Here is a 23,089-nt window from a genome sequence, read left to right on the forward strand (position 1 = left end):
GTTACTTAGCTTTGTGTCACGTATAAATAAATTTATTTGGCTCCCCCTGACATGTATAATTAATGTTGTGATAACCAAATTTCTTATAAAATCAAAATTTAATACTTGAAATGATATTCCTTAAGCCATTATGATTGATAGTATGATGCGTTTACGATACACAAAGCTAATTATGAAAAATAAAACTGTGGACCTAAACACTTTTGACTGTTTCATTGACCATAAAAGATGCTGTTAGTTTTTAAACTGATAAAAAAATCTTTTAACCTTTATGGAATTCATGAAAATTCTGAAGAAAATTCAAAAACTCGAAATCGATCTTCCATTGATTGATCAAAAAATGTTCTGAACAATCTAAATCTTGAACTGCTAAGAAATACTAAATATTACGGAAGCCTGTTGGGGTCACATTTGACAACTATATAATGTCGTTATAACGACTTAGTAATGTCGTAATAATGATTTATTTATGTCATTACGACATAGCATATCGTAGTAACGACTAAGTTATGTCGTAATAACGACATAGTATCTCGTAATAACGACTTAGTTATGTCGTAATAACGACATAGTATCTCGTAATAACGACTTAGTTATGTCGTAATAACGACATAGTATTTCGTTATAACGACTTAGCTATGTCGTAATAACGACTTACCTATATCGTAATAAAGACTTAGCTTTGTCGTTATAACGACTTAGTATGTCATAATGACGACATAGCTTAGTCGTTACAACGACATAATATTTTTCAATGTGACCCTAACAGGCTTCCTTAAATGAGTTTTAAATAAGATTAAGAAAGTTTTCTTAATTTTATGACTGAAAAGGGCCGTGGTGCGACCACGGTGTAATACTGCTAAAAATAAACCTTGCTTCACTAAGACCTTTAAACGACAAATTTACCGGTCCAAAATTTTTCTGATATTTTCACTACATTTACTTCAGGTAATGAGCCAACTTTTAAGAAAATATTTTTGGTGCACTGAAACTGGAAGTGGGTGAATCACCATTGTCAATAAAAACGACATGACCGAAAATAACACTCCAAATTTCGATACTTTCTGTCTTAAGAATGTAGCAAAACTTTGTTACATTTTGCCTATATATTTGTGATCATAATATGTAATTAATTATACTCTTCAGCAAATAATACAGTTTTATGACATAAAACATTATTTTGATACCTTTTTGGATAAAAAGGGAATCCTGTCATACATCCCTATTGGGCAACTTTAATTTAGCCCAAGCACAGGCCCCTTGGACCTTTTTTATTTTTTAAACGGATTTTCAAGGGATTGGATTAATTTCCATTGTTCATGAAAGATGTCCTTTGTGAGTAATCATCCATGCAACCAGTGGCCCGGGCAGAATTCTATCCGGGACTCAAAATTTCATTTAGTTGGTTGTTCCCTATTACCGATGCTTTACTAGTGTCACTCTCATTTTCTACTGACTTATAGATATAGTCTAATGTGTAAAATATGGAAGTGAATAGATTCCTAATCCCTCATATCTTCTTTTTGTACGTAGGAGTAAAGCGCTGCTTTCTTTTACTCCCTCTTATATAGCTTAATCTTCTTTACTTGGTGTCTGCAAATAAGAAGTTCTTGTGACACTGATAGTCTCATACTTCCACAGATTATGTATACTGATAATGTTTGATTTTTTGCGATGAATCAAACATACCATTTATTATCAATCTTTTGAAAGGATGAATACCACATATGTATCTTATCGTATTTGTATTAGTGTAGTTTGTAATAAGTCTTACTATTGTAATTCACAATTATTATAACGAAATGTTTTGCTTACCTTTAAAAAAGTATTTCAGACTCATTTACAAAAGCCTTTTTTCAAAAAAAAGTTCTGATGAACTTACTTTGTAAATCTCGACCTGTTCATCTATAACCTCGCTATCCGCCCCGTACTCTCGGAAGGCTTCAGATAGATCTTCCAACATTTCCCACTCCGTCTTCTGCTGGGCTGCTGTGTCCCGCCATTCGACCAGAGCATTAGTGATCTGGGTCAGGGGAAAGTGCGGATTAGCCATCTTGATCCGGTCAAGTGTGTGCCTCGAAATACCAAGACGTGTCATTACACACTCCCAGTTTGCACCGAGTTTGACGGCAATGCTTACTTGTAAACCCTTGTCTGTCAACAGTTCGCAGGCTACATAAAGAAATATCATCCATATGTAGGAATTAAAAATTGCACATAAATCAAAATATTTATATGATAATAATTATATGTGCATGTGTATGTGCACTAGATAGAGGATTATATATGCAAGCAAATCTTGATTGATTAAAAAAAACACCTCATCTTAAATAATGTGTATTCTCTTTGAAATATTATTCAAACGCCTGAAATACCCTTTAGAGCCAAAATGATTACATTTCTATGGTGCAATCTTCCTTTTGAGACGCGTGAGCGATGTTTAGTGCGAACTGATGACGGGAGGGGGAAACACTAGAATAAATTTTAATCGAAATGCCAGACTACAAAATGTAGTCTATGTACCATAAGTTAGCGATGCTTTATCAATTAATTCTCAATAATGAATATATTATTACTCAAAACCAATAATATTTCTAATCAATAACAAAAGACTAATTTGAATATATCTACATGTACATTTTTATGCTATGAATATAGAACACAGACATCAAAGAGTACTCTTTTTTGACGTTTTTTTATTAGAGAGTACTCTTTTTTTACTTGTTTGATTAGTGAGTACTCTTATTAAAAACAAGGAGGGACTATTTTTTCAATGAAATCACTATCACAATATGAGGACGATATATATGGTGACGTCATAGTTTACATTATGAGATGATAACACGAATTTTCAAGCCAATGAAAATCCTCGTTACAAGCGAAATTGAATTTTATATACATACCGTACTCTCTGACCTCTTGAAACTGAAACAAACAATGTTACAAGAATAATTTGCAAACTTTACATACAATCATATCTAAAGAAGAAACTGTCCTCACTACAAAAGAGACATTAAATGTTACAATTTAAAATTTAACAGTAAATTCATATCTAAACCTTCGAATACATTGTGTTTTAGTAATTAGTATATATAAAAAAATCTACGAAGTACAATTTTGGCAGGAAATTTAAATCTTAACCTTCGGAACATTAAACATCGAGACGCGTTTCAAGATATTTCATACAGCTGCACTTAAGTATCAAATATCGAAACAACCCAACGCTAAATGCTCATAGCGTAATCAAATTCTGACGTAATATTTTTTGACATCAAGATTTTCGTTCATATCATGACGTTACACTGATTTATATTAATCACAATAGAATAATTCCATGTCATTTTACATTAGCAAAATATGCAAAATAATAACATGTGCGAAGCCACTGGGGAACATGCGAATTGATAGATCGTGATAAAGAAATATTTACCAACCTTTTCTTTGGATACAGGAAACCAGACCTGCCAGTCCAGTTTTGTCAGGATGTGTTTGCCGGAACAGACTCCACCCTGACAAGCCACACCCCTCGCAGCCCTCACTATTCCGTCTTCCTGTCGTGGACTATCGGACTGGTCCAGGGAAAATGTACAGTGGAGCATATGTCGGTACTGGAGATGGCCCTGACGGCTTACCTCCAGTGTGTGTCGTATGATGACCTCCAGGGCTTCTCTTACCCTCTTCCCGGTACCTTCTGGAATCCGAGGCTCAGATGTCGTAAACAGCGTGACCGTTATCACGGACTGTTCCCACTGAGTGTGAACGACCATGTTACAAAGATCGTCTATCATGAAGCAGCCAAGTCCTTTATAGATCTGCTTTGAGGGACCTTGGTTGGGACTTCTTGCAGAATTCTTTTCAATTGGTTTGAATGCCTTGATGACGCCTGCATATATCCGATCGAATAATTCTTGCGGAGTGAATACATCCTTGAAGACGAAGCACAGCGTGCGAGAGCAAACTGTCCCCTTGACGTTGAGGAGGTCATGTATTTGTTTGATCCCTTTGATGCTCTGAAGTTTGCTTGGGACAGTGTAGTTCTCGTCGTATACCGGTTTTCCTTGTTCGTCCTGTCCAACACAGGCCTTTACCAACAGACCAAACTCTTCCAAGAAAGCTAGAAGGATGTCGATATGCTGAATGAACGAATCTTCTTCTGTTGAATTCCAAAGCATTTTTGCAAGATCTACTGTTAGAAGAGCCTGGTGTGAGTATTTAATTAGGTCTGCTTCCAGAAGGAGATTGTCTGATTCCAGAAACTTTTCGTCTGTTAGAATTTCTCTGAAGGCGTTAATGACCCACTGAGGGTTGACTATCACCTTGTCGTATTGGCGAAAGTACAGCACAGATCTTGTAGAGTGGAGATACCTACAACAAATAATGTTACACCTGTCTAAATTATAACACAGATCAGGTCCAGTGGAGATACCTTCAACAAATAATGTTACACCTGCATAAAGTATAACAGAGGCCAGCTAGAGTGGAGATACCTAGAACAAATTATGTTACAACTGTTTAAAGTATAAAACTGATCGGTAGAGTGGGGATACCTACAACAAATATTGTTACACCTGTCTAAAGTATATCATAGATTGATAGGTAGAGTGGAGATACCTACAACAAATAATGATACACCTGTCTAAAGTTTAACACAGATTGATAGGTAGAGTGGAGATACCTACTGTACAACAAATGATAGTACACCTGTCTAAAGTATAACATAGATCAGGTGGAGTGGAGATACCTACAACAAATAATTATAATAACACAGATTGACAGGTAGAGTGGAGATACCTTCTGTACAACAAATAATGATATACCTGTCTAAAGTATAACACAGATTGACAGGTAGAGTGGAGATACCATCTGTACAACAAAATAATGATACACCTGTCTAAAGTATAACACAGAATGTCAGGTAGAGTGGAGATACCTACAACAAATAATGTTACACCTGTCTAAAGTATAACATAGATGTCAGTTAGAGTGGAGATACCCACAGCAAATAATGATACACCTGTCTAAAGTATAACACAGATTGACAGGTAGAGTGGAGATACCTACTGTACAACAAATAATGTTACACCTGTCTAAACTATAACATAAATAAGGTAGAGTGAATATACCTACAACAACTACTGTTACACCTGTCTAAAGTATAACATTGATCTGGTAGAGTGGAGATACCTACAACAAATAATGATACACCTGTCTAAACTAATATAACACAGATCAGGTAGTAGTAACAAGATCAGTCAGAAGAGTGGAGATACCCACAGCAAATAATGATACACCTGTCTAAAGTATAACACAGATTGACAGGTAGAGTGGAGATACCTACTGTACAACAAATAATGTTACACCTGTCTAAACTATAACATAAATAAGGTAGAGTGAATATACCTACAACAACTACTGTTACACCTGTCTAAAGTATAACATAGATCTGGTAGAGTGAATATACCTACAACAACTACTATTACACCTGTCTAAAGTATAACATAGATCTGGTAGAGTGGAGATACCTACAACAAATAATGATACACCTGTCTAAAGTATAACACAGAGCAGGTGGATTGGAGATACCTACAACAAATAATGTTACACCTGTCTAAAGTATAACACAGATCAGGTAGAGTGGAGATACCTACAGGAAATAATCTTACACCTGTCTAAAGTATAACACAGATCAAGAGGAATGGACATAAATACTACAAATAGTATTAACACCAAGTAGGTATGAATTCCCACTTTGAAGCTACATGCATTTTGTTTCTTTTATAAGAATATGTATCGTTTTATACAAATGAAGAGCGATTAAGTGACATTCACATCTCGACTGATATCAAAGTTTGTTTGATGTATCTCTGATGATTTATTATTTAATAAATTATCTTACTCTAGAAACATCTTGATGTTTTCCTCGTCACCGATAGGCGATTCACATTTGTTATCCAGGTCTATGATCTCTTTAAGCGTCAAAACGTGCTTCCATTCTCGCTGTTTTAGAATTTCCCTCTCTAGGGCAAGCCATGACGCCGGCAACTCTTGCTCCCATTGGTCCTGGTGCACTGCCGCTTCGACTATGTAATTCCTTAACTTGTCAAAGGCTGGGTCATTGTCGATGGAATTATCGACAGTACAGAAGCGGAGGAAGACGAACCCTTCCTCCTTTGAATTTCCAAGCTCAGCAAAGCTGCATATATCTTGACGCATGACTCTTAGCCTGTCCTCTCTTTCAGATGGTGTATCCTACAGAAACACAATATCAGCATAGAGAACTTCAATTGAATTTCGAGATTTTAGCTCTTTCCAAATATATTTATAATGTGAATCACCTGAATACCTGAAACCTGATGTTGACCTGGTCCATGTGTGTACCGACTATAATGATAACAGGCCTTACCTTAAACCTCGTGTTGGCCTGGTCCATATGTGTACCGACTATAATGATAACAGACCTTACCTTAAACCTGATGTTGACCTGGTCCATGTGTGTAAGGACTATAATGATAACAGGCATTACCTGGAACCTGATGTTGACCTGGTCCATGTGTGTACCGACTATAATAATAAGAAGCCTTACCTTAAGTGTAATGTTGACCTGGTCCAGGTGTGTACCGACTATAATGATAACTGACCTTACCTGAAATCTGATGTTGACTTGGTCCATGTGTGGACCAACTATAATGATAACAGACCTTACCTTAAACCTGGTGTTGACCTGGTCCATGTGTGTAAGGACTATAATGATAACAGGTCTTACCTTAAACCTGGTGTTGACCTGGTCCATGTGTGTACCGACTATTATGATTGGTGGATGGTGTGGACGTAGTTTACTAGGATTGTACGCACGCGAAGAGTAGGCTCCTATGTTACGGACCCAGTTTTTCAGTCGGACTGTTAGTGAAATAAATTGTTATCTACATTTTGTACATTAATATTGATATAGTTTAAGTAGTTTGATTTACTGCTTTATTCTACAGGTTTTGCACAAGGATTCGAAAACAAATCTTATGAAGCTTGAATTTTGTGCTAGTGACACTATTTGTTCTAAAATAAAAACAATGAATATGTTTATTGAGTCTCAACTGAACTGAGTTCTTATTCAGGATATTCAGCAGCTAGCGCATAGAACGGATTTGTTTTCTAATCACCGACAGTTAATTAGCTAAGAAAACTTCACAATGTTATATTTAATGTACTGTTTATATGTAAATATTTTATTTTCATTATTTATATCTATTCATTCGTTTTCACATGCATTATTCCTACACAGCTTTTCATTCCTATACAGTTTATTTTTATACAGGTACTGTTTTAATCATACACATGTATATATCATATCCTTATATCTATACCCACCTAGCTGTAGATTATCCGTGAAGTAATCTATGGCCCTGAATGTGAGTATATAGACCCCGTGGGCACTGATAAACACCACGTTAGTAGCCTGAAAGGCCAGGTCCCCGCCCATATCCCACATCGACAGGAAGGCCAAGTCCTCCTTCTGTTTGTTTGACTGTTGGTAAACCTCCTCAGATTCATCCTCACAAGCTACCCAGGACATTTTGAGGCCTCTTTCCGTGTCTAAAATCATAATTTTAATTTTGGATGAAAACATATGACACATTGAAATAGGAGATTTTTGCTTCTTGGATACTTTAATGGAAAATCTTAATTAAGGATGTATTCCTCTGAAAAGTCAAAATGTTCTTGTATTAAACTTTTTTTCTCATATAGATTTTTGGAAATATGAGTTCATACCATAAAAGAAAATGGAAGAAAAACCATATGTCCGTGTGCTCGTTTTTGAGCTTTTGTCACTCAAAGATACCTAGTTGACAAGATATTGGATTTAATGGGAATTTTGCCATCTTGGCCATATACACAAGGAATTAAAGCCTTAATTTCCTACTGCGTTGTTTGATATGTATGGATGCTTGTAGAATTTATATTCCAGTAGTCGTCTTTAAAAATATACCAGTTTTGATCTATTAGACTGATAGTTTTTCTCATAATGAAACATATGCTAGCCCTACCCCTTTATTTTGAGCTGCAAAATGCACCGTTTTCAGCCATTTTAATTTAACCCTTTATAGAATCAGTTCTAGTATTAAACTTTTGTTAATATTTTGCATATTAATAGGGAAAGGGTTGTTCTTTCCAAATCAGGCAGAAAAATGGGGGGTCTGTGTGCTTATTTTTTGACCCATTTGAATATTTATTATTTTTCAGTAATTTAGAGTAAAAAATAAAAGTGCTCAAATTACCATTAAATGTAAAAATAGAGTGACAAAAGTCTATCATTTCACACATTAATGCTCAATATTTTAATAACCACGAACCTAGTAAAGATTTACAGCAAAAATAGCTCGATATAGCTAAAAAAGCTGGCGCAGTGGTGATTTAAGTAAAAACAATTACAGTAAAAAATGGTAAAACTGTGGCTCTACTCAAAGCGAAAAAGACACAATTTCAAAATGGCCGCCAAATGGGTCATTCTTAAAATCCCCGTATAAAAAATCTACTAAAATAGAAATGTAATTTTTTGCCAAAATTTGCAACTGACAACTTGCTACAGATATTGATAAATTGTATTTGAAAATCTCATAAATTCTTTGATCTATGTTGAAACGAGACTTCAACGGGACTGAAACCACAGAAGAATACAACCATAAGTACAGTTTGGTCCAAACTTTATATGATTTGTTACAGAAAACATTATTTAATACATTTTGGCTCACTTACTTGCATTGTTTGGTATCGTGTCATTAAAGGTTACAGTTAAGATTCTAGCTTTACTGTTAACATAAAAATCTAGTTCATCAATTGATTCCGTTGAAATAATCTGTTGAAATCTCCGTTTTGTTTTTTAAATTCACTGAAGTTTGAAAAATTATGTGAATAATAATGAATCCGCATAATATCAATATTGACATCAATGCTACGAAAATACGTTTCGAATGCTGATTCGATTGATTTGTTGGGGTTTTTAACCTAAGCAATACACAACGACAATATCTCCATTTTAATAGCACGACACGTATTTGAAAAGCAAGTATGTTATTGGTCAGGAATTTACACTTGACGGAGGTCTTTTCGGTCTTGAAAAGTTCCACTATGTGATGTTTTGGAAAACATCACATAGTGGAGCAGAAAATAAGGATGTAACAGGCACCGGTAGGTATTGGTCAGAGGGCAGACAGACATTTAACTACTATGGGGACATATAGCGCAACTCAAATTGATTCCCCTTAAACCAGCATTTTTATTTTTAATGTGTATACGAGTATGCACAATTATTTAACATTTTATACGAAATGAAGCTAGTTAGACTCAACTCTGAAATTGACTTTTCTGTAAGATATTTCAAGCTTTCGTAAAGTTCAATTTCAAACGGAAAGACGTTTAAACAGACGGATGGCAGACAGATTGCAGATACTTTGGGCTGATGGGAGATAACAAATCAGATATAATTGGCAAATGTTGATTTCAAAACGCATCAATGTACTATAGAAGGAACTGAAACTGAAATTTCAATGATTAACTCACCGTTTCCAGGTGATTCGGTTATCACCGTGTCAACTGTATGTGGTTCCTGTAGCGTCTGTTCTGCTGTAGGTATAAATATAGTAGAAAACCGTTGTCATACCAATTCCACGGTGAAATCTTACTACTGACTGTACATACAAAAACATCGATAATAATACGAATAAAATCATATCTTGTAAATCATGTAAACAAAAAAGTAAGATTTCATCGACGTCATCAATACCTTAAATGGTAGCGTACAATTTTGATTGGCTGTTCACAATATATTCCATAAACACTCGACAGACCCATATAGAGACCTACAATCTACTTCCGAGGCGAATTCAATAATGGCGAGGGTTAAGAAAGACGAAATAGGCGAGCCCCTTTTGTTTTCTTTCTGACCCGAACTCAAACACATACTGTATGATAAGACACTGACCATGTATAACTTATATCTTGCAGAACTTATTCAAAACACACACACACACACACACATCTAAGCTGAAGAATGCCAACACTGTTGCGGATACATCTGCCTTTCAAACAATATTTCGCATGGGAAGTATGTCAGTCGAATCCACGCACGTGCAGATAATCTGCAGCTGGTTTTCGATAATGCCGAATACAGCACAATTATATGTGGTAGGTGTATTTTGACAACGTTAATGGTGGTTGCAAGATAAGATTGAATATTTTTCATAACTTTTCCACGTATTTTCCTTGAATAATTACCTTACCTGACTTGGCTTTTACGGCATCCATGCGAGTACTGTGATCAACATCTTCAGTTTTTGTAAAAATTGAACAACACCATATACTACTGTGATCCTCATTCTCTGTAGGTAAAGAACAACAACAAGTGCTAATGTGATCCACAACTTCATTCTCTGTTAGTATTGAACAACAAATACTAGTGTGATGAACAACTTCATTCTCTGTAAGTATTGAACAACAAATACTAGTGTGATGAACAACTTCATTCTCTGTTAGTATTGAACAACAAATACTAGTGTGATGAACAACTTCATTCTCTGTAAGTATTGAACAACAAATACTAGTGTGATGAACAACTTCATTCTCTGTTAGTATTGAACAACAAATACTAGTGTGATGAACAACTTCATTCTCTGTTAGTATTGAACAACAAATACTAGTGTGATGAACAACTTCATTCTCTGTTAGTATTGAACAACAAATACTAGTGTGATGAACAACCTCATTCTCTGTAGGTAAAGAATAACAACAAATACTAATGTGATGCACAACTTAATTCTCTGTAAGTATTGAACAACAAATACTAGTGTGATGAACAACTTCTTTCTCTGTAAGTATTGAACAACAAATACTAGTGTGATGAACAACTTCTTTCTCTGTAAGTATTGAACAACAACAAATACTTGTGGGATGAACAACTTGTTTCAAACAAACGAGAGGGAATTCGGCCCTGCCCTCAGTGTGTTCTTCTCATTATGAAGCTAGTTTGTTCACAGCTGCCTTTAGGCTAGCCTTTTTTTGTTTTCTTAGGGTAGGGTAATTTACAGCATCATTAAATTGTGACCAGCGGTGTAAGCCGCTTGAAAAAGTGATACATGTATTCAGTTTACCAGGGAAGGGGTTAAAATTCGAGTGTGCATACGAAAATCAAAGACTGACCAAAAGGGTCTATCACACTTATTAATAATGTCAAAAGCAGCAAATCAGTGCGTTTGTCCAGTTCAACCTGTGCATAACTATCTAAGCATACGTCCAAATACACATGAACGACAACTCTTTATTCACTACAATGTCAACCCCTTAATAGGTACCAATTTTGTGCTGTCCTAAAGAAGTCGCTTACATTTAGTTGAATAAGAACTGGTCACTATCGTTCTCATAGTTTCCGTATAGGGGCAACCACTGAAGCAGCTAATCGATGTATTAATGATGAGACTATCAAATCGATTGAGAAACAAGTTATACAATTTATATAAATCACTCTCGATGGCCCGGATGTAAACGCGCGAGGGGTCTTAATGTCGGAGGAAACCGGAGTGCCCGGAGAAAACCCACGTGATCGGGCAGGTGACCCCTGACCTTTTCACGTCCGTGCCGGGGATCGAACCCCGGCCGGCTAGGTGAAAGGCGAGCGGCTTAAACACTACACCACCCAATCACCCTCTATATAATCTCTATATTAGGATGCCGGGGATTCACTAATAAACTTTGAGGGTGGGTGGGGGTTGTGTGTGTGTGGGGGGGGAGGTGTTGTGTGATTACAGTTGTAATATAATATCAGTAAACACAATCTAATTGTGTTAAAGTGTTTTACATTATAGTATCTTCTGGCTGGATTCTGGGCACCTCAATCACCATATATCAGATAGGCTGGAACTTATGTCTCTGTCAGGCCGAGAGGACTATGCTCATCATACGAGGGATGTTCCGAAATTAATGTTACTTGCGCAATATCTCGTGGAAATCGTGCTTAATGGGCTTAAAACTACCTCGTGGCGATAGCGTGATATCTGAAGTGTGATATAGGTAAATATCTCGCTCACAATTACACTGACCTTGGTGCTGTGTACATTTTTTTGTAGCGCACTCGTTACACTCTATACAAATATGGTTGGCAAGAGAGTTGAAAGCATAATTGAAATTAGGGCCTATATAAAATGTAGGTCTCTACTTGGCTTAAAGCCGGTGGATATTCATCGTGAGGTGTGTGATATATATGGGAAGGGTCAAATGTCATATATGACTATCTGTAGGTGGGTTGCTCGATTTAAGTCGGGACACCAGAAGCTTAAAAATGCTGCCCACACAGGTCGCCCTGCAACAACAACAACAAAGCATAACATTGAACTAATTCGGCAAATCCTTGAAAAAGATGCAAGGTACACTGTCCGGCAGTTAGCTAAAATGTCTTTAGCACGTATTCATTGCATTTAAAAGAAACATCTTAAGCTGGGCAAGATCAATGCCAGGTGGATACCCCATTTACTAACTGACAACCAAAAGAGGTCCCGGGTTGACAAGGCCAAATCCTTATTGAAGAAATACCCAAAATACAGAAAAAAGGCTTTTGATAATTTGATCACAGGTGATGAAACATGGGTGTATTTTTTCGAACCCAAAAGAAAATGCTCTAATCGAATCTGGGCAAGCAAAAACGCCAGGCGCCCTACAATTGCTAAAAGAATACGCACCGTGAGGAAGGTTTTGTATGTCATATTCTTTGATAACAAGGGTCCAATCATTCAAATCCCTGTTCCAAAAGGCAAACTGTCATAGCGAAGTGTTATAGAGACGTTGTACTTCGAAAACTTAAGAAAGTCTACAAACGCCGCCGCCCACAGACAGGTTTGAAGTACCTCATGCTCTTACATGATAATGCGCCAGCACACAAGGCGCGCATTGTAACGGAGTTTTTGAAGGCAGAAAATGTCACTGTCCTCCCCCACCCTGCATATTCACCAGACTTGGCCCCCTGTGACTTTTTTCTTGTTCTCCAAACTAAAATTTCACCTGTCTGGAACAAAATATAAATCAAGAAATGCCCTTGGCTCTGCCATTTACCAGTATCTTATGAGTATACCAATTCAAGAGTACGAAAACTGTTTCCAAAAGTGGATCGATCGGTTGAAACGATGCATAAATGCAGAGGGGGAGTACTTCGAGGGACAGGGCAAAGTAAAATGATCAGAATTACTTCTATCAAAGAGAAACCAATCACCAAAGTAACAATAATTTTGGAGCACCCCTCGTACATCTCATGGCCAACGACTTGACCACCGCAAAATCCGTAGTAATGTAATATGTAAATGACATAGAGTGATCTTTTCTTCGTCTGAAAGTCCTGCTGCCTCGGACAACATTGATCTGGTCCGATATGTTGCCTAGGTGTTATTGGCATGATGCTGACAAGCCTGTACAGCTGGACAAGTCAAGAAAACGAGTGAAGAATGCAGTGAAAAGAATCTTCTTAAGTAATGATGGGGAAATAATAATCATCCCACTAAAAGAGTCTATATAGGAATGATGGTACTCATCTTACAGTTTTGGGCAATAGCATCTTCGTCAATGATATTCAGGAAACTTTAGAAGTTTTCTATAGTAACTCATAAACTCAGATTTTCCCGTGAAATAGCTCTTCCTATCTAGCATTTTATGTCATAGTTCTATCTATTACTTTATTAACATATGTCAAAGATTCACAAAGGGTAGGAGATTGGAGGGTCCTTAGGGCCCCGGGGTTGGGATACTGAGACTAATAGACTCTCTCATGTGGCGAGATCCTGGGGGGTCTCTGGAATATGCAGTCCAGGCACCATATAGCCCAAATTATATATGTTAAGCCCTACCAACGTTAACTGCATGAGGAGGGCAGGTTCCGGTGTATTCCAAAATATTGAATCTTCATTAGGATTGATCCACTCACGGGTACCGGAGGCATCCACTTCACTAGCGATAACGCTAGGGGTGTTGTCCACCTGCGGGTACTCAGGGGACAGGTAGACATTTTGGGGACAGGGGCTTGGATTTCACCCACTCCGTTTGCACGGAGGGGATAAGGTCATCTCTGATACCAGAGAGGCACTGGCGGGCCAATAAGTATTTTAACACAGGCGGTCAGGAAACAAACAATTTAAAGTAAAGAGAGAACCCCCGCCCCGAGATCTTATCATAAATTAAGTTAAGCTGTGGCAATATAATTCCATTATCAGTTGAAACATTTTAATCGGTAACAAGAGATTCCAGAGGGATCTTGACGCCCAACAAAGAATGATCTACGTCTGACAATTGAAAGAGGATATTTTCTCTGCTTTTCAAACTTTTACTACATATTACTACATATGAAATTTGAGAAAGATCCTTTCAGTACATTCTGAGAAAGTGCGATAACAATATTTAACTATCAAAATCCAAGATGGCTGCCTGGCAGCCTTCTTGTCGACCGATTGGTCCCAAAATGTAATATGTATAACTAGGGCCCTAGGGGAACCTACATATAAACTTTGAGAATGATCCCTTTAGTGTTTTCTGATTTAAGAACGATCCCTTCAGCACTTTCTGAGAAATAGCGATAACAAACTTTGAATATCAAAATCTCAGATAGCTGCCTGGCGGCCATCTTGTTGACCGATTGGTCCCAAAATGCAATATGCACAACTAGGGCCCTAGGGGAATCTACACATGAAATCTGAGAAATAGCGATAAAAAGAATTGTTAACGGACGGACGGACGGACGGAAGGACGGACCACGGAAAAAAGGCGATTTGAATGTTGGGCTACTGAGAGTTTATATATATTAAACTTGTAAGTTAGATAATTGGTGTCTTTGTCTTGTTTTAATACATTTTGGCCCACTTACTCGCATATTTATGCATCGTGTCACTAAAGGCTACTATTAAGATTCGAGCTTTGCTGTTAACACAAAAATTCAGTTCATCAATTAAATCCGTTGAAAAAAATCCGTTGAAGTCTCCGTTTTGTTTTTTAAACTCCGAGAAGTTTGAAAAAATATGTTAGCAATGGATCCGCTTAATATCAATATTAACATCAATGCTACAAAAATACGTTTTGAATGTTGATTCGATTGATTTGTCAGGGTTTTTTCCACAGAAATACACAACGATGATATCTCCATTGTGATATCGCGATAACGCTACCTCCACCCCATCCTCGAATTTCTTTTTTCATTGTTCAAATGTTCAAATATTAAACGACAACAAAACTACAAAAAGATAACACAAGTGCGGTTGAGAACACTTGTCTGTAAAGAGTGTGTGCCATCACAGTATTGGCGATACTTATTTGAAAAGCAGCTATATTATTGGCCATGAATTTACACTTGTCGGGGGTCTTTTGGGTCTGTTCCACTATGTGATGTTTTAGAAAACTCCGCGAGGATCCGACGAGCAGAAAATAAGGATGTTACAGACACCGGTAGGTACTGGTCAGAGGATAGAAATTTTACTTTGGGAAACGTTGAACTCAAAGACCAGACGGAAGCGTCGACAAGGCAGATACTGTATATAGAGAAATTCGTTATGATAGATGAAATAATATATTAAAATATTGATTTCTCCCTCGAAACAAGAGCATTTTTATTTTTAATAGGTATGCAACTATGCGCATATTATTTAACATTTTATACGAAATGAAGCTGTAGAGTAGACCTCAACTCTCAAACTCATATTTATGTAAGATATTTCAAGCTTTACAAGAGCGTTAAGTTCAATTTCAAACGGAAAGACGTATAAACAGACGGATGGCAGACAGATTGCAGATACTTTGGGCTGATGGGAGATAACATAAAAGATATGAGTGGCAAATGTTGTTTTTTCGCATTAGAAGGAACTGAAACTTCAATTATTATATAATCAAAATTATAGGACATCTAATTAACTCACCGTTTCCAAGTGATTTGGTAATGGCTTCCGTGTCAACTGTATGTGGTTCCTGTAGCGTCTGTTCTGCTGTAGGTATAAATATAGTAGAAAATCATTGTCATATCAATTTCACAGTGAAACCTTACCACTGACTTTACATACAAAAACATCGATAATAATACAATCTGATTAAAATCATTCTTTATATCCACGCCGTTACGGTAAACCAACCAGTAAGATTTAAATTTCATCGACGTCATCAATACCGGTTAAATGGTAGCGTACAATTTCGTCTTTAAATTCGACACTAAACGACGAAGGCATTTTAAACCTTCTAAACAAATGAAAGTTCTGAAAATATAGATAAATGGTCTAAAAAATGGGATATCAAATTCAACTCAGATAAAACAGAATCGCTTACTTTCAGTCGCAAAAGAAATATTATATGTCCAGATGTCTTATTCCAAAATGAGGTTATCAAAAATGTCAAAGATCACAAACATCTAGGCTTATTTCTTTCTGAGGATGGTAAATGGCACCACCATATTCACTACATTTACAAAAAAGCTTGTAATCGTATAAACCTTTTAAAAACTGTTAAATATAAATTGAGCCGAAAATCTTTAACTAATATATATGTTTCATATATTAGACCAATATTAGAATATGGTGATATCTTGTTTGATAATTGTACACAACAGGAAGCATTACTTCTTGAATCTATTCAATTAGAGGCTGCCCGAATTATCACTGGACTGCGTAAGGGAACATCTCATTATAAACTTTACTCAGAACTTGGCTGGGATACACTTGCCACAAGGCGCAAAAAACATAGACTTGTCCTTCTTTATAACATTTTATCAGGAACTGCTCCCTCCTATCTAAACGAATTAATTGAGCAATACTTTAATAATGAAAACCCATATTTGTTAAGAAATGAAAGATTATTTGCAATTCCTTTTAGTAGATCTACCATTTATGCTAATAGTTTTATTCCAAAAACTCTGAAAGAATATAATGAACTTGCACTTAGATTTGATTTAACCAATATCACCTCTATTAACCAATTTAAAAAACTTCTAAACCAGAATATTAGTGATATTACACCCACAGATAATGCTAAGTACAAAACTTTTTAAATTCAGGCAAAAGGAAAGATAATATTCTGATATGTCAATTACGGAACTGCTGTAGTAATTTAAACTTTGATCTTTATAATGATAACTTAGCAGAATCACCATTGTGCGAGTGTGGTAATGCATATGAAACCACTGAACATCACTTCTTCTCCTGTAGTAATTACAATGAACAGCGCAGAACTCTCCAAAATAAGTTAATAAATTTTACTCATAACCATTTTGACCTTCAAATACTTTTGTCAGGCTGTAATGATTGTAATAACGAAACAAACTTGAATATCTTTCAGTGTACAATAGATTTTGTAAGGGCTACTAATAGATTTCATAACATATAACCACCATCATAATAACTTCTAATTATATGATTCACCAATAACTTTGAAGAATTGATTAACTAATCGTGGTTAAAGATACCATACCTTAATTAATAAAATTAGTGTTCTGAAAAACACTTCTACAATAGCATCTGTTCCGATGGGCATTTATCATTTATCATTTATTAGTTGTAAATTTTACGTATTATTATATAAATTGTCATACTTTTTAAAATATATGATTAATACATTTATCTTAGCTACATATCTGTGTAAGTAATTGTTAAAATTAATGCATGTGTCATGACAAGAATAAATTTAGACCAAACTTTATCCCAATATTCTGCAACATTTTATCTTTTAAATCATATACATGAATACAGCAGCCATGGTAGAATTTCTGAATCCCATTGGTGGATGACCATCGGCTTGTTAGCCACATGGACTTTCTGGTCTGTATCTGGTGGGTGAAGGTAATTTCCTCATGGCTGCTGCATTCTCATTTCTTTATTATTATACTTTTTGTAAAACAAAATTACTATCTATAATCTCATTAATAATATATGATATATTGTCATGACTTATGAAACATATACTTTCAAATGTTTTCAAATACTCTTTCGTGTCATTTGTATATATACATTTTGTTACCAGGGAGAGAACTTACATAGGCACAGCCTGTTGTTCGATCCTATTTCAACTTGTTTGTTTGAAATAAAATTTTGTTGAAATTGAAAGTTCTGAGAAAAATATCAAGTATTGGTCTGTATGTAGATCGAAATATCTCTATCCTCATCAAAAATTGACTGTTCGCAACATCTTCCCTTAACACTCGACAGAACCACAGGGACCTGGCACGAAATTGTTTAACCAACTGTATACAGTTTACATATATATATATATTATAGTATCAAATGTATGAACTCGGCGGACCTATTTTTTAAAGCAGTAATTATTTTAATACATGGGCTCTATACACCATTGACGCATATCTTACCTTAAAAACAAAATACTATATATTTCCAATAAGTGTTTGATGTACAAAATTGGCCAAGTATTGACGAAGTTATGGCCTGATGAATCGGGAAATTTACGAAAAATATGTTATGTAGACATTTCCCTGTCCGCTCGAAATGTTGTCTTCTAATGGGTACCTCAATAACCAAGCCGAAATCACAAAATCTACGCTTGTGGTGGTAAACAGTACCTATAACTGTGTTCATCCACAATCTCCTTTGGAGGTATCATGACCTGTACTTTGTAGAAACTCCATTTAAACATCGTGTAGCTCACTGACTTTAACCATCACCACCATGTTCATTCCTTTGTCGGAATTCTCGATTTTACATATCGTGACTGCATTATGCAATTTATGCAGTGTTGCGCTTGTCGGTAAAATCGAGAAGCGTTCCGAAGAACAAATGAACATGGCGGTTATATTTACGTAAAGTAAGTGAGCACCATGATGTTTAAATGGAGTTTCTACATAGTACGGGACATGATACCTCCAAAGGAGATTGTGGATAAACACAGTTATGGGTACTGTTTACCACCACAAGCGTAGATTTTATTATTTCGGCTTGGTTTTTGAGGTACCCATTAGATGCGAGACGACATTTCGAGCGGACAAGGAATGTCTACCAAACATATTTTTCGTAAATTTCCCTATTCATCAGACCATCAGGCCAGGTCAATACTTGGCCAATTTGGTTCATCAAGCACTCATTGGAAAGATAAAGTACTTCTGTTTAAGGTAGGATATGCGTCAATGGTGTATAGAGCCCATTGACTAAAATAATCACGGTTTTTAAAAATAGGTTCGTCTTTCTCGACCGCTGAGTTCATACCCTTGATACTATAATATATATATGTATAATGTTGGTTAAAATATTTCGTGCCAGGTCCCTGTGGAAAGACCCATATAGAGACCTAGTTCGGAGGCGAAACATTGTTTGAATAATGGCGAGGGTTAAGAAAGATAAAACAGGCAAATCCCTTTTGTTTTCTTTCTGACCCGAACCAAAACACATATTGTATTTTAAGACACTGATCATGTATACTTTTTATCTTGCAAAACTAATTCAAACCACACACATCTAAGCTGAAGGATGCCAACACTGTCCGTCTTTCAAACAACGTTTCGCCTCGGACGTACAGTAGGTCAGCCGAATCGGCGCACGTGCAGAAATTATGTAGCTGTTTTCCGACAGTGCCGAATACAGCAAAATTAAAAGTGGTAGGTGTATTTCGACAACACTAACGCTGGTTACAAGATAAGATTTTTATTTTTCTTGTACTTTTCCAGGTATTTTTCTTAAATTATTATCTTACCTGACTCGGCTGTTACGGCATCCATGTGGGTACTGTGATGCACATCTTCATTTTCTGTAAGTGTAGAGAAACAAATACTAATGTAATGAACAACTTTATTCTCTGTAAGTATAGAACAACAACAAATATTAGTGTAAAGAACAACTTCATTGTCTGTAAGTATTGAACAACAAATACAAGTGTGATGAACAACTTCATTCTATGTAAGTATAGAGAAACAAATACTAATGTGATGAACAACTTCATTCTTTGATAGTATTGAGAAACGAATACGAGTGTGATGAACAACTTCATTCTCTGTAAGTATAGAACAACAAATATTAGTGTGATGAACAACTTCATTCTCTGTTAGTATAGAACAACAAATACAAGTGTGATGAACAACTTCATTCTCTGTTAGTATAGAACAACAAATACAAGTGTGATGAACAACTTCATTCTATGTAAGTATAGAGAAACAAATACAAATGTGATGAACAACTTCATTCTCTGATAGTATTGAGAAACAAATACTTGTGTGTAGAACAACGTCATTCTCTGTAAGTATAGATAAACAAATACTAATGTGATGAACAACTTCATTCTCTGATAGTATTGAGAAACAAATACTAATGTGATTAACAACTTCATTCTCTGTTAGTATAGAGAAACAAATACTTGTGTGATGAACAACTTCATTCTCTATAAGTATAGAACAACAAATACCAATGTGATGAACAACTTCATTCTCTGTTAGTATAGAGAAACAAATACCAATGTGATGAACAACTTCATTCTCTGTAAGTATAGAACAACAAATACAATTGTGATAAACAACTTCATTCTCTTTAAATATTAACTTCAAGTATAGAAAAAACAAGAAACATCTATCATATTCAGGCAAATAGTACCTGTTTTTTTTTTATCTTTTAGGAATTTATAAACATAAACTTTAAGCCTGTTTTCTAATTCCCAAATATTATATGTGTTGTATCTATATATACCAATATAGATGAAACTAAGATTCAAACTATTGGTAATTATATTTGATGTAAATAATTACGTAAGTCTAAAATATGAATAATGGTTACAATTACAAATCAAAGGTTTTATTGGGAATAACAAGTGTACATCAAACCATAAAACCTATCGCTAACTCGAATTAAATTGGTATGAATTATTTATTATGAATTATTTATCATGAAAGAAGACGTCATTCAAGACAAGGTAAAATGAAAATTAATACGGGTCATACCATCATTTTTACCATCATGGATGTTGTTTCGAAGCATTCCTCCAAACCGTCTGTGGATCACCTCATCCGGTCTGTTTATAACTAGAGGTGTCCAGCGCTTACTCTCCCAGCCTATCTCGTACAACTGTAGGAAGAGGTCGGCCCCTCGAGTCGGACACCGGACGTTGATGTCCACTTCTTTTTTCTGAAGTCGAAGACAAAGCGTTGTCTTGCCCACATTCTCTGGTCCGACAAACACAACTCGTATATGTCTGTATTTCTCCCTTGGTCCAGAGAAAAGCTTCAAGTATTCATTTACCGACCAATCATATGGAGCTGAAAGAGTAACCATTTTCTATTTAAAATAAACCATTTAAGGGTCTGTTCTGGTGAGGCTTCAGTCTCGTTGAAATCTCGTTTCATCATTAATCAAAGAGGTTTAGTTTTTTGTGATTTTCAAAATCAAATTGTCTCAAATTGTAGCCAATTTTTTATTCACAAATTTTAAGAAAATGCCATTTGATTATGCAAACCATTATTAAAACGTTTGTAAGCATTTTATCATACTTGTTTTATATCTCTTACCTACTAGGCAATAAAACCAAACCGTATAAAATATCACAGTCTCAGCGAGACATTATTTTATTTTGACATATGCATATGAAGGTCTTTCTGAACGGAATTTATACGGCATAAGTCTACAAATTGTGATTTTCACGTCTTATGAGCGGGACAGTAGATATTAAGAATGGTAGTTAATCTAGTTCTGTTTGTTTTGGACAAAAATAATATATAAATGCATGTATACGCAGAAAATAATTGGCAACCTTCTACTTCTACCGGTTATCGACCTATTTCAACATGGTGAAGATTATGTCGAGTGGTTGTGGAGCATGAAATATGGGAACTGGAAATTAATATTTGTGTTTTGAGATTACGGATTTGAATTTGGGTACAGTTTCAGGAGATATAATTTGTGTAGGGAGGTGGTTCCATTCTTTCATTGTTCTTGGGAAAAAATATTCTTTTCTGGAAGTTGTTCTGCATGATGTTAATTGGAATGATAAGTGGTGGTTGTGTCTTGTGGGTCTTTTGATTCGAATGAATAGCAACCTTCTGGTGGATGATCTTAAACATCATGGTCATTCTCGCGTCTTTACGGCGATCTTCGAGACTACGCCAGTTAAGTACCTCCGACACTAGATGTGTTATGGAAGCGGTTGGAGACAAAACGAGCAGCTCGGCGCTGTACCATTTTCACCTTATCTATATCTTTCTTTAAACAGGGGTCTCATACTGCGCTAGCATATTCAACCCGAGGGCGGACCAGGGACTTAAAAGCCTTTTCTTTGATGGAACACGATGATACTTTGAGGTTCCGCCTCAGGAAGCCAAGGGTGGAATTAGCTTTTTTACTTATGTTGTTAATATGGGTGTCCCATTTTAGATATGAAATAATGGTGAACCCAAGTATTTCGCCTACGAAAAAGTATCGAAAATTGTGCCCGGGTGATTTTCTGAGGCACTGTTCCACTAGGACACATAGGCACCATTTCGTACCCGGCCGAACGGTATAGAAGGCCGGGTACGTATATTCGTTCTATTTGTAGAGAGGAGAATGTTCACCCTTTTTTTAATTCATTTTTTTACGTGTCTCGCTGGTGCGACAACATTTTTAGCTATGTCAAGTTAGTTTTTGCTGTAATTTTTTTAGATTCACTGAGATGAAAATGCATTTAGTATAGAATCATAATGGATAGGGGTTCTGAACAAAGATAATGACATGACTGTGCGATATTTGATATGTATTTTCCTAAAGAAAACATGTTTTTTTTTCAATATTGCGAATAATCATACTAATCAGACAAATAATTTGCAAATATTGCTCTAGTTTGTCGTGTTTTTGCTCAAAACAGTGAAAATCCGGTAAAATCACAATTTATGTCAAAAAGCACACCAACATTTTATTTTAATTACATTTTTAACTTTGGTATGAATTCCTATTCCAAAAATCTATATCAGAAAAAAATGTTAGTAATCAGAAAAATTAGACTTTTCACCAGAGCAGACCCTTAACTTGTTTGTTGATGCTTATGATTTTGTTGTTATTCTTGTTGCTGTTGTTATGTTATTATTTGTTTGTTTTAGATAAAACATGTAACATTCATGATCAGGTTGAAACTAAAA

At 35.8% G+C, this 23,089-nt stretch overlaps 1 protein-coding gene across 2 annotated transcripts; it reads right to left on the bottom strand.

The window, feature by feature from the left end:
- Window positions 1–968: 968 nt before the first annotated feature.
- Window positions 969–21,926, bottom strand: LOC138326168 (probable serine/threonine-protein kinase roco6). 2 transcript variants are annotated; one of them, XM_069272306.1, is made up of 13 exons: window positions 20,924–21,926; window positions 19,690–19,743; window positions 15,927–15,992; window positions 10,272–10,370; window positions 9,553–9,615; window positions 7,363–7,587; window positions 6,782–6,897; window positions 6,464–6,481; window positions 5,897–6,249; window positions 3,435–4,365; window positions 2,904–2,925; window positions 1,883–2,172; window positions 969–1,593 (listed from the first exon to the last, which is right to left on the bottom strand). In XM_069272306.1, exons 1-13 carry the CDS (start codon window positions 21,252–21,254, stop codon window positions 1,573–1,575), a joined length of 2,589 nt encoding a protein of 862 aa, XP_069128407.1. In that variant the 5' UTR covers window positions 21,255–21,926; the 3' UTR covers window positions 969–1,572. The 2 variants fall into 2 exon arrangements, with proteins under 2 accessions (XP_069128407.1, XP_069128400.1); XM_069272299.1 differs by lacking the exon at window positions 6,464–6,481 and having other exon boundaries at window positions 6,764–6,897; window positions 20,924–21,925.
- Between the last annotated feature and the right edge of the window lie 1,163 nt (window positions 21,927–23,089).

The sequence above is a fragment of the Argopecten irradians genome, chromosome 1 (assembly GCF_041381155.1).
Source record: "Argopecten irradians isolate NY chromosome 1, Ai_NY, whole genome shotgun sequence".
Lineage (NCBI taxonomy): Eukaryota > Metazoa > Mollusca > Bivalvia > Pectinida > Pectinidae > Argopecten > Argopecten irradians.